Raw genomic sequence first — 13,214 nt, 5'->3', positions numbered from 1 at the left:
CTGTGGGCCAACAATTTGGCTGCTCATGTCTCCCCCCGCTTCATTGCTGACCTGACTCACTTTTGTTGATCAATGAAGCTGGGTGTTAAGATTGAGAGAAGTCCACGCTGCATCAGGTAACTAATTTGCTTTGTAATTGGAAGATCATTTTGCGGATTTAGGTTTGCTGCTTCTCAGGACAAGATGCTGTACATGGAGGATATGCTTATTTCAAGCTGAATTTTGTCCCAGCCCGACTCCCTTTATGCTGCGTCCTAAACGATCTACAATTTGAGAGCAGCAACCACAATTACATCAGCCAAAAACTCGTTGAATTAGATGACTCCATTACATTCTCAAGTAAACAGCCAGAGGAGTGCACGGAGGAGATTCAGTGTGTATTTTACTACAGGTTTAAGTGGTCACCGCCCTACAGTATATGGTGCATGGCCAAGAGTACCACAAAGACCGCAATCTATACACATAAAGAGCCTTGCCACAGAGAGGCTGGTATGCTTGGTACATTACACACCTGTGGTAGATGGATGGACACCATTTTGCAGGAGTACAGCGAGTGAAGAGACTAAGCTGGATATAGGCATTGGCTCATCTAAGGATGATTCCACTCACTCACAGCAGGCAGAGGTTTTACAAAATAGTGAGGCATAAAATATATTAGAAAATAGCATTATGTTTCATCCTTGGTTAAACTTTAGTTGCAGAAATCTGGAAAGCCTCGAAGTCTTCTGCTTATCCAGTCTGAAATATATACCACCACCCTCATCCGAAGCCAGAGAGAGAATTGTATACTCCTCTGCCATTCAGCACATTTAGGATACAGCTGGCTTCCTTTTTATGCCCGCTTCTAGGCACAGACCCATCTAAAATGTTTACATTTAATTATTGATGGGCAGATGTGACCAGAAGACGCTCCATTTCTCCCCCTTTTACAGTCTGAAATCTGCCGTTAATATGATCCAACAAACTAGAGGTTGTTTGTTTTTGGCGCATAAAACCTGCAACAAATAATTACCTCCATGTGCGGCATAAAACCCTGGTTGGAAAATGACTTAATTTATTTCTCTTGAAAACACGATAAATGAAATCTCCTTAGTGAGCCACATCTCCTTGCGTTAAACAGCTACTGACGAGACCATCGGGCAGTACGTGATTAACACAGTGTGTGCTGCTTCTGTGTCGGTGGTTTTATGTTACCGTCCACAGTGCCCAAGCTAAGGCGGGCGGAAGATGGAGCACTGCTACATTCACTGATTGTGTAGTAGTTATGTGATTAGACATATTGGTCTGGTGCAAAAATCTGCAGGATTTTCATATTTCTACATGGAAAAATGGCGCAGTTTGTGGACGAGTTGTAAAATCCAGGCTCCTTGCCTGACACTCTGATCCGAGGAGGTTTTTTAACCTGCACAAATATGTCTGTAAAACTGCTGCAACTCTGTCCTATGTAAATCAGCAGAGGTTTATGGGCAGAAATCTGTCATTGTAATGCACATTAGGGGCACGATGGAAACTTGCCTGGAGCTGGGTGGCCAGATGCTGGTGCACCCCTCTGTGTCCCTTTTTATGATCTATATATGCAGACCTTAGTATTGCTTTTTCTGGTAACCTTATCATCCCTGGCTAATCCACTTCATCCACATCCAGTCTGACTTTTGACTGGTTCCTATCAGCCCTGTTGATTGACTGTGCCCATCTTTTTACATCTTTGCCAGTCCATTATTCTGTAGTGTTAACTATTGATTTTTTGATGTATTTTGATGCTGAGAGTATTGCTGGAGTCTGTATGTGATAAGAGCAGTTACTTAATGAGTAGATGTCCTGCAATTTGGCAACAAAGATCAGCACTAAAAGTCAACATAATTCTATTTTCTCCAAAAAGTAAGCAGTAAATAAGGTAAAACCTTGATGACAGACATGTATGCTTATCTGGAAATTACATTTTACCTTAATGTCTTGTATGGAATCTTCCTTTCAGCTGCTAGATTCTTTGTGCAATATATTTCTAATCCACATTGTTTCTTTTCAGGAGTCCACATGGAAATGGGAAGAAAAGACATTTTAGATCAGAATCCAAGTCCAAGCCAAGGTCTCGTTCCCGCTCCCCCAGCAGACACAGGGCACAGAGTTCAGTACATTCAACTAGTATCTCTCCCGTGGAGAGCAGGGGATCTAGTCTAGAGCGGTACAGGTAACTCGGTTCATGCACTTGTTTTCTGAAGATTGTAGCATACCTGCTGCTTTACAAAGCCTGGATTCCATTTAAAAGTCATTTTTACAGTACTTACATAGTGGAAAGTAAAAAGAAAACTTTTTTAAGGATTTTTGAATAATACTAAAGTTTTAAATTCACTCATTTTATCTTCTATTAAAGGTAACCTGTTACCTTAGCGATGAGGTCAAACAGCATATAAATAGCGTTTCAGTAAGGTGACAGGGCTGCATTGTAAGTCCTTGAGTTCCTCATGTATTGTTCAATTGCACACTTTGGTCAGCCAATGTTTTCTTTACACATATAACTAATTTAATTAAACTGTACTAATCCTAACTGCCATTCTCAGATGAGAACACCAAGACATTATGGTTTAAACTTTTTAAAATCACAAAAAAAGAAATAGGTGTCACATAGTGCTGTACTTTTTTTTTTTTTTTTTTTTTTTCACTAAAAACACAGCAAAAATGTAGTTGTGTATGTATGAGATTTCTGAAATCTCAAAGCATGTGTAGGTACTGTAAAACGCAGATTAAAATTTGCATTAAAAATAGCAGCCAAAAAACAGAACGTGTGAACATAGCCCAAAAAGTCCCCGATGGCCTGTGTCAAAATTGCAACTTATTATTTTTAATAGAATGTGATAAAAAATAAATTAAAGCAAAGAGAAAGATCCTCCTCCATGGACATAAAAAGCTTCTTTGTTGCATGTTAAAAATTCCAAGTAACATCAACAATAAACACTGACACGTCAAGCACCCTTAGGCATCTTACCATGACTAAGGGTGCTTAAAGCATCAGAAACGTGTCTGTTTTTTACTGTTCTAAGCCGATAAGTGTGTCTAGAATTTTTAATATGTATCATTAAAGATTTTTATGTCTGTGGAGTTGGATCTTTTCCCCTTGCTTTTAGTTTCCAGTGTTTTGGCTCCAGTGTTTTGGCTCTGCAAAGGACTGGAATCCAGTATTATTGGTGAGCTGGACATGGTTTCTTCTTCTTTAAAAAAAAAAAAAAAAAAAAAAAGCAAAAATTAAAAAAATAAATACATGTACACACAAATCTAACTTAAACAGTAATTATTTTCTGATGATTGCTATTTCAGAGATGTCTGTCCTATCAATGCCATGTCAGTGTGTAATCTGCCTTTCAAAAACCTATGGCCTAAATGCTTCCTTGGTTTTTGCATTCTTGGTCTATACAGCTGAAGTTTAATAATGTAATGCAATTAATAAACCCTTTTTGTTTGCAGGGATAGGTCCAAGGACAAAGATGGCCACATTGCATCAGAAATTGTCTCTTCTGTACAGACCAAAATAACTCAGGTAAATTTATCATAAATGCATGATAATTCTTCAGGGGGAAATTAATTGTAATACTGCAAGCCTTAGCATTAGTGGATTTTATTTTCAGGCTCTGAAAGAAAAAAATAAATTTCCATGAATAAACTCTACAAATGTGAGCTCTGTATTAAATCTTAAAACTGGAGCTTCATTCATAGAACTTAGTGTGCATACGCTTGGTGAAGCTATTGGCTTGGATAATCTGCTCTTTAGCAGGGTGCACATTGAGCTATAGGAACAGGATTCTGTAAGGGTTTTAGAAAATGTTAACAATTTTAGACTCATCCGTGCATCTCATCGTAGAACTTCAGCAAATTAAGGGTTAATCCCTCGGGTTCACATTTCACTTGTTGGTAATGAGTGGTAATTGCAGTGTGAAATATCTTTAATTATCTGGGTCTACTAAGCTGCCTCTCCATTGTTGGGTTCACTAGAACAGATTAGACCCTAGTTGCTAATGTCAGCACAGGTTATAGGTTAAATGAAAGAAGTAATTAAACACCAGCAAGGCGTGCAGAGATCTGCAGTGCACAGAAGAAAAAGGCATGGGGGAATCCTAGTTTTACCAGTCTACAGCGATCATATGCTAAATGTAGATGCTCCCTGATAGTAATTCTGTAGAGGAAAGCCTTTATACAGTTGTATTCTTTATATGGGTCTACAAAGGCAAACACTTTGTAACATCACCTGACAGATTCCCTAGAAGTGTACTAAGTAAGCTCATAGCCATATAGGGCAGCTTGCCCTAAGAAATCTTCTCTTTTCGTTCCAAATTTCATTGTCTACATTTCATGAAAATTTATATTAAAGTGTTAGAATAGATGCTTGGTGCTCCATGGGCAGGGCTGTATGGTAAAAAGCAGTTTTCCTTGGACAGGCTGGCCAGCTCTGACACCTTCTCCCTTTTTGACTTGACAACACTAGGCTTATTTTGGCCAAAACTGTCCCTACTGAAATCATGCACATATCACCACAGTGTATGCACATGGGCAGAACAGGGGGTTGGCCAACTTCAAGAGAAAACCTTTTTGGCACAAATGCAGGATTTAACTTGATACACTACTGACAAAGTTGACCAGTGCTGTCAAATGCGTGCCAGGAGGGGTAGAGTTGACCGGCCTGGCTTACAGTGGGTGGTGATCTTGTCCTCTCAGCCCTGTCTAAGATGCACCAAGCTGATATTTTGCCTTTAGTGAACAGTTTCCTGAGATGTTGAGGACAGATTTTGGCTCGTAAAGTTGTATTCCTCTTAGGCACGCTGCTTTCTGTGTGTTAACTTTATAACTTCATAACTCCACTTAACAATCAGGGATGTCTCGGGCTATTATCCAGCCTGGTGCCGCATTTAGAAGGTGTGTATGAGTGATTCTCACTAAATGATTCCATACATAAGTAATGGTACATTTTTCTAGAGTCCAGGTCACACCCCTTTTAGTTATTTTATTTGAATTGTTTTCTGCTTAACATTGGTGCTAGTCTATATTTAGTTGGAGTAATATAGATGAGAAAGTGAATTTTCAGGACCCTCGTCCAACAGCCACTTCAGTAGTCCGTAACCACCATTCTGGAATCCTGCAGACCTCACCAGAAGAGGTTCCTGTGATTCCACCAGATAGGAGGTGGTTTGCAGGGCGCCCGACCGGTGATCACGGACTAAGTATTAGAGCAATTCATATTGCATGAATATATTCCAGCTTGAGGGTTTCTACACGAGTTATGTCATCGGTGATATTTCGTGCTTTATGGACGTTACTCTAATCATTATGCACTGATGTCAGATATTCCTGTAACAAAGGTTCCTGTGCTTATGGCGCATAAGCCGCCTCTGTCTCACTGATTTTTCTTGGCATTTATTCAGAAACATAAAGAACAAGCTGGCAGACACAATATAACAAATGTAATAACCCAAAATAGAACACAATATAGAGTATCTGCCTGGGTCTTTTGACACCTGATTATGCTGTTAAATTATATTTGCAGTTTAAGTAGAAGTGTAAAACATTGTCATTTGCTGCATGGAGATTTCTTCAGTATCGGTGTGTTTTCATGTAAAAGTACATCTGTATAGAAAAGTCCTCTCTGTAGTTCAGTGATGCTTCTCAAGTAAAATGTAATACTCATTATGTGTGTTCTCTTCCCCAGGATTTAATGGCTAAAGTAAGAGCAATGCTGGCAGCGTCAAAAAACATGCGCACCGGTGCTTCCCGATAAACTCAATTATAAAGGGAACAAGAAGCTACGTCACAGGCGGAGACCCTAGATGTTCAGTTTTCCACTTTTATGCTGTAATTCCACATGATTTCCATGTGAAATCAAATTACAAATGGTCAATTTTTCATTGACCTTTTCCTTTTGAATGTTAGAGATACATTTCCCATGATGCCTGTCAGCCCATATGTTCCAGGATATGAAATTGGCATCATTTTCTGTTTAAAGGGGTTGCCTGGCCTTAAGGTACAAGTCTGCAGTCACCCTATGTGACTGTAGACTTTGTGAATCCTCCCTCACAGTGCACATGTCTAGTCCTCTCCTTGCATCGGAGAATCTGCCTAGTGCGCAGTATGAGTTCTGTGAGGATTCACAAATCTGCAGTCACAGAGTGACTGCAGACTTGTACCCTATAACCGGACAAGCACTTTAAGGTCTGTCTCACACATTCATGAAACATTCTGTGCTTGGATTAGAATATCCCATCAGACCGCTGGGTCTTCTGATCTGAGCCAGCTGTCTCATAGGTCTTCTATGAGGTGGTTAGCTCAGGTCAGGAAATCTAGTGATGGTGCCAGATATTCCTATCCAAGCACATGCCGTGTGAAAGCCGCCTAACTGACTGGGCATCTGGTGGTGCTTCTTGGGACATATAGATCAGCAACATTTGTCATTTTGCAAGATACTTTATAAATTGACCAGCATAAGACCCTGTGTATATTTGTATATATTATGTTTATGTAATAAAGTGTTACAAAAAAATCTATTGGAGCTTTGTTGATGTTTTTTTTTTTTTTTTTTCTTTTAAGCGAAAATGTTTTAATCATTGCATGATTCATGAACTTATGGGTATTAAAGAAGTTGTCTACTCTCTTCCTTAAAGGGGTTGTCCGGTACTTTTAAAAAAATCCAATGTGTTTTAATGATAAATACAAGCTTCTATACACCAATAGCGCTATTCCATCTGGCTTGCGTTTAGTTGGACCATCATTTATTTTTCAACAGGACAATGACCCCAAACACACCTCCAGGCTGTGTAAGGGCTATTTGACCAAGAAGGAGAGTGATGGGGTGCTAGGCCAGATGACCTGGCCTCCACAGTCACCAGACCTGAACCCAATCGAGATGGTTTGGGGTGAGCTGGACCGCAGAGTGAAGGCAAAAGGGCCAACAAGTGCTAAGCATCTCTGGGAACTCCTTCAAGATTGTTGGAAGACCATTTCCGGTGACTACCTCTTGAAGCTCATCAAGAGAATGCCAAGAGTGTGCAAAGCAGTCATCAAAGCAAAAGGTGGCTACTTTGAAGAACCTAGAATATAAGACATATTTTCAGTAGTTTCACACTTTTTTGTTAACTATATAATTCCACATGTGTTAATTCATAGTTTTGATGCCTTCAGTGTGAATGTACAATTTTCATAGTCATGAAAATACAGAAAAATCTTTAAATGAGAAGGTGTGTCCAAACTTTTGGTCTGTACTGTATATAAAATGTTATATACTCGTTATATTTGCACCAATTTTAAGGACAAAAGCGTGTTAGTGATGCACATTGCATCACTAACAACGCTATGGGGGCAATTTACAGAGTTGATAAGACGTGACAGGTTCCCTTTAAGCAGACCACAGGTTTAAAGCAATATAAGAAAGAAAAAGGATCTCTCTGCTGCCGAAATGCAACAAATAGTGCAATGCATTGGACGGTATGAGAACATTAGAAATTTAAAGAAAACTTAAGCGTGATCTTCGTACTGTGAAGAAGTTTGTGGCGGATACAGAGCATACAATAATTTGTACAGATGAAGGCAAAATGAGGAAGGTTTCTGCCAGACAAATTAATCGATTATTTATTATAGCACCATTTATTCCATGGCGCTTTACATGTGATTAAGAGAGCTTATGCTAAAATACCATTACATAGCAGCAAATAGGTCTTTTAAGCTGGTGCCTCTGGAGTCTGTGAACCTCAAGGTGTAGGATCCTCCAGAGGCTTGCACTTGTGCATAAACCTACTTTTCAGCCACCTCTAAACAGTGCTCAGAAACAGAAACCGTTGCTATGGGTGCAGACATACATGATGACTAATTTTAAAAGTCTTGTTTACTGATGGGTACCATGCAACCCTGGATGATCCAGATGAATGGTTGGTGGATGGGCCACCATGTCCCAACCAGGCCTTGATGTCAAGTATGTATCAAAAATAGTATAAAAAATAGCATAAAAGCCATCCAACCACAGCACAGTATTTTATGCAAGTCAGGGTGTGACCTCCCTTCCTTGAGCTGGAAATTACATTTAAATAGCGTCCAAAGGCTGAGGTGTCCACAGTTCGGGACCCGATCCTTTATCTGCCCTAATTCACATACTGAGGTCATCTCTGACACATGGCAAGGTTTTTAATCTTCAACAGTGTAGGACCGTCCTGAATACAGTTACCGTGCTGTGGTGGGATGGCTTTTATGCTATTTTTGATGAAAAACCGTGTTACTTAGAACCCTTTGTTATTTAAATGCACTTTTACTTTTTACCTAATTACAGCAGGGTTTATGTTCATTTTGTTTCTCATAGATTCTACCATCAAGATGTCTAGATTTTTTCCCATGGCAGAGTCCCATTTTCACCTAGTCTAAAAGATTTGGTTGTGGCATGATGGCGCAAATTTTGCTGAATATAGCCTGACCTTAATAAAACCCTCTTTCTCCAGCTTGCTCAGCCAATCAGTCCTGTCCTCTGATGCTGCTCCTCCCCCAGGTTGCCATGGCAATACAGCTCTGAGAGGCTTAATGTCTCTTACGGAGAAGCACGGAGTCTGTTTGCATCAGTTCCTGTACACCATACTCCCTTTACAGGGCTACAAAAATAAAATCTCAAACATATCAGCTAGCACTGCAGTATGTCAAAGCCAACAACCAGAAGAGAAACAGACATGTGGCTTTTTGGACAAAGATCTGATAATTTATTTTCAACTAAGCTGCCATCTGAAAGAGGTTGTGTCTGTTATGCTACTACAAGAAAATGACTAAACATACAGTTCGTAATGCAGCTCGTTTAACAGCTAATGATCTTGATGTCTGGGCAAAGGCAGGCATCCCCACGAGACTGAAAAAACGTGGTTGAAAAAGTGGAAGATCTCGTCAAATAATATGACAAGCTGGAGACCAACAAAACTAAATGTTCTGATAGTCTGAAGGAGGAAGAATGGAACGCAGGTTTAACTTGTTTGATGTCGCTCATGCTAGGGCTATGGATATGACAAGAACCAGAAGACAGGGAGTTTTTACCAGCTCGGAGACAAATTGAACTGCATGTAAAATTGGGAGGTGTTGACAGAGTTTGAGAGAACTAATTTTGAAGAAAGGCAAATTACAAGAAAAGAATCGAAAAAGAGCTGAGAAAGAAGTGCTAAAGAAGAAAAGGTGGTGGTGTTGCAGTCATCTGATGAAGTAGATACAGGTACGGAAGACGATGAAGCATATGAAACGTCAGAGGCACCGCCATCAGCAAAACGAACCAAAAGAGGAAGAGTTAGTGTAGTAAATGACAAACTGTCAGCAAGCCTTGACGTGGCCAAAGTTAGTGACAGAAATGCAGCATCAATCCTTACACAAACCCTCCAGCACCTTGGCCATAATTCTGAAGATTTCAATGTAAATCGTTCATCAGTTCATAGAGCGAAAATAAAACTCCTTCAGACAATGGCTCTAAACATGAAACAGGAGTTTCAGACAACTGTGTCTTTAACCATTCACTGGAATGGAAATATTTTAGAAGATAGACACAGTTTTCCTGCTGCTATCTTCCCATTGTGATATCAGGAGTTGGCATTGATCAGTAGCTTGGCGTTCCAAAGCTTGCCAAGGGAACAGGTGAAGTTTGTGCTAATGCTGTTTATGCTGCAGTAGTGACCTGGAATGTTACAGACAATGTGAAGTGCATGTATTTTGATACCACATCTGTCAACACGAGTTTCAGGAATTGGAGCCTACAAGCTTCTAGAGCAGAAGCTTGGCAAGGACATGCTGTGGTATGCATGCCACGATCATATTCTAGAAATAGTGCTGGAAGCAGTGGTTGTTCATTGGTCCGTCAAAAGGTCCAGAAAAAAGGATCTTCAGCAGGCTCAAGAGCAACTGGCATATGATTGACTTGACTACCTTTCATACAGCATTATCAGACCAGATTATGTCAACATCAATCCTTTTCCTTGGTGGTGGTCCATCTAGAGGAATTTCATTCAGAGCTCCAGCTGGACTGCACTGAGCCAGATAAATGGCAAAGGTAATCTATGCAGTAAAAATGTGGATGTTCAGGAGTCAGTCTTTTTTCCTCATTTGTCAGCACTATCACAGACATCTGTCAGTTCACTGTTTTGATCTAGGTGAAGGTGTGGTTTCTGGCAGTGTCAGCTCCACACATTGATCTCCAGCTGCTAAAGGACATCTATCTGTACAAGGAACAGAACAACTCTGTGTCAGAAGTCGCGATGAAGAAGATGAAAAGACACTTATGGTACTTGTCCGAGGAACTGACCGCGCTATCCTTGATTGATGCTGTGTCAAATGACACAAAACGTCTTATGGTGACAGCCCTACAAACACCAGATGCTGAACATCCTTCCAAGAAGATAACTGTTGATTCCTCATCAGTTGTGACTAAGAACCTGGAAGACTTTGTCACTCAGAAAACCTACAGGTTCTTTAGCATCACCTGCATGTCATCGGCATTTTTGTCCAAAGATGTAGATCTATGGTCTGCAGATGAAGGCTACCAGGCTGCCAAGAAAACAGTCAGTGGTATGACCGTGACTAATGATACTGCAGAACGAGGAGTAGCACTGATGGAAGAATATAACAAGTTACACACAAATGAAGAACAGAAACAATTTCTGCTGCTGGTAGTCAAGGAGTATTGAGAACAATATGGAGATAGAACGAAAAAGACACTCATCAACTGCAAATAAGTGACGCTATCAAACAAGTATTTACAGTAACTGTTTTTGTTGAGAAACAAACATGATTTGTAATTGCCGATCATAATGGTTAATTTTTTACCAAGATATGTTCAAATGACTACATATCTTGATTGGTGGGGACTTGTAAAAATGTAAAAGATTTTGAAAATATTTGCAGTTTTAGTTTTTTAGCCAAATGAATCATGCGCACTCATGTTTTCGGCTCTGCCCTCAGTAGGGCAGAGCATAGTGCGCAGGCTTATGCCTGTGATTTCTCTACACAGGCGTGAGATTTTGCCCAGCTATGTGGTAGATGCAGGAGGAGTCATCCATGTCAATCAAAGCAGGAGGATGGTGATGAGCAGCCAGGAGGAGAGAGAGCGCAAAAAGGATGCCTTTTGTACCGGAACGACAGGATTAACATACAGCGCGGGAGCACTTCAAAAGGTTTTTGTGGGACGTACAGGGGAAGTCAGGGGTTGTATACCCCTTTATGGAATGCAGCAGAGGTGCTGATTAAGGTCATAGTTTTAGTTGACACATGACCAAACTGGTGACAGGTTCCCTTTAACATGTAATTTGACCTGTTAAGATCTTTTTGATTGAAAAAGCTTTTAATTTCAGAAAATTTGACATGTAAATGCTGCAAATTCAATGAATGACCATTTTCAGTTCTTTACAGCCTGTAAAATGTTTATAAACTCTGTTGTGCATAATAATTTGGGACAATGCATTTTGAGCTTTATTTTTTTAGCTTTCAAAAAATCTTGTCATCATTGGGAGGTTTGTCCAATAAAATTTGATTTATACTCTAAGAATTGATGATTTGAATATTATACTGACTAATTTGCCTCAACCATTTAGGGAATTCAAAGGAAAATAGCATTTGCATAATAATTTTGAACACGGTGTATATCTACTTTTCTTCCCCCAGACATCTACAGTTAAACGTATGGAATATTGTGAATAAACCATACTGCATATAGCAGATGCATTGTGAGCTCTCCATTCACATTACCCAGCTGCTTACCTTGCACTTCCAGTGAACTCCTGCCTCTGCGGCCTGAACCTTACAGACTATTGTACAGCTCTGGAATAAAATCGTTTGTGACATTTTGTGTGGATGCTGGTTGCAGGTCTTAAGAATTCTACCACAGTTTCAGACACTTCTAGTTTTAAAAGTGGTAGAAATGCATATTCCAAAAAATAAAAAGCTTCTTACTATTCTGTTGTGAATATATACAAGTGATTGTTTATGCATCAACTCAAAACTGCTTCACAGGTGCATGAGAAATCTGTGCAAAAATCCTCTATTTTATAGCATTAAATTCCTAAGAGCACATATATAAAATATGTTGTGCAAGTAATCTATCTGCAAAAATAGATTTAAATTGAAGCTAGACTTTAGCGGGTAATGCAATTTTCACTGAAACCATCTACTCGGCAATATGCTGCATTGGGATACACTTGCCGCTCATTAAGATAAAGGTTCTTCCATTTATACCAGACCATCCAGTATAGTCCATAGTAATGGTATACATAGAATTATAATATACAGGGGTGCTTGAAAGTTTGTGAAACCTTTTAGAATTTTCCATATTTTGCCATAAATTAGACATAAAAAAATGCAGATGTTCACACATCCTAAAAGTAGATAAAAAGCTAAATCAAACATTTTAAACTTTTTTTTTTAATGAGAAAAATTATCCTATGTCACAGGGCTGTGAGTGGCAAAAGTATGTGAATCTTTAGTATTCGCAGATAATATGAAGGTGAAATTAGAGTCTGGTGTTTTCAATCAGTGACAAGACAATAAAGTGTGAGTGGGCAACCTGTTTTATTTAAAGAACAGGAATCTATCAACATCTGAATTTCACGAAACATATTTGTGGAAGTGTATAATGACATGAGCAAAGGACACTTCTGTGACACTCCGAAGAAGAGCATTTGATGTCCACCGGGATGGAAACGATCACCAAACAATCTCTAAAGAGTTCGGCCTTCACCAGTCCACAGTCAGACAGATTTGGGTAAAAATGGAGAAAATTCAAGTCCATTATTCATTTGCTATGAGTGGTCGACCAACATATAGGCCTTGCTCTTAGAATAATAGAAATTTAGAGTTGGAAGGGACCTCCAGGCTCATCGTGTCCAACCCCCTTCTCAATGTAGGATTCACTAAACCATCTCAGACAGATGTCTGTCCAGCCTCTGTTTGAAGACTCCCATTGAAGAAGAGCTCACTACCTCTCTTGGCAGCCTGTTGCACTTATTGGAAGTGCTCTAATAGTCCTCGTTGGGTTTACAAGGTTACTAAGCATATTGGAGCATAGAACATCCTCTTGTATTTGGACTCCATGAAAAGTACATATGCAACCTGATTTCCATGGCGTAATACTTAATTTTTAAGTCTGGATACTCTACAGTAGACGTCAATATTTCTAGGACATAGTTTTGCAACCTTCTCCAGCCTGATGAGCATCACCAACTCTTCTAATGAGGTCC

At 39.6% G+C, this 13,214-nt stretch overlaps 1 protein-coding gene across 2 annotated transcripts in view; it reads left to right on the top strand.

Moving 5' to 3' along the window:
- Nucleotides 1-6,524, top strand: part of SFSWAP (splicing factor SWAP) — a 140,932-nt gene extending 134,408 nt beyond the window's left edge. For both annotated transcript variants that reach the window (XM_073676097.1, XM_073676098.1), the window contains 3 exons: nt 2,027-2,188; nt 3,460-3,532; nt 5,693-6,524. In XM_073676097.1, the coding sequence (XP_073532198.1) occupies nt 2,027-2,188; nt 3,460-3,532; nt 5,693-5,761 (304 nt within the window). In that variant the 3' untranslated portion in view covers nt 5,762-6,524. The remainder of the gene's footprint in view (nt 1-2,026; nt 2,189-3,459; nt 3,533-5,692) is intronic.
- The last annotated feature ends 6,690 nt before the right edge of the window (nt 6,525-13,214 follow it).

Source organism: Phyllobates terribilis, unplaced genomic scaffold (assembly GCF_046119375.1).
Source record: "Phyllobates terribilis strain yellow unplaced genomic scaffold, ASM4611937v1 Scaffold_1__5_contigs__length_1240528914, whole genome shotgun sequence".
Lineage (NCBI taxonomy): Eukaryota > Metazoa > Chordata > Amphibia > Anura > Dendrobatidae > Phyllobates > Phyllobates terribilis.
This window is presented reverse-complemented; position numbering and strand designations above follow the sequence as displayed.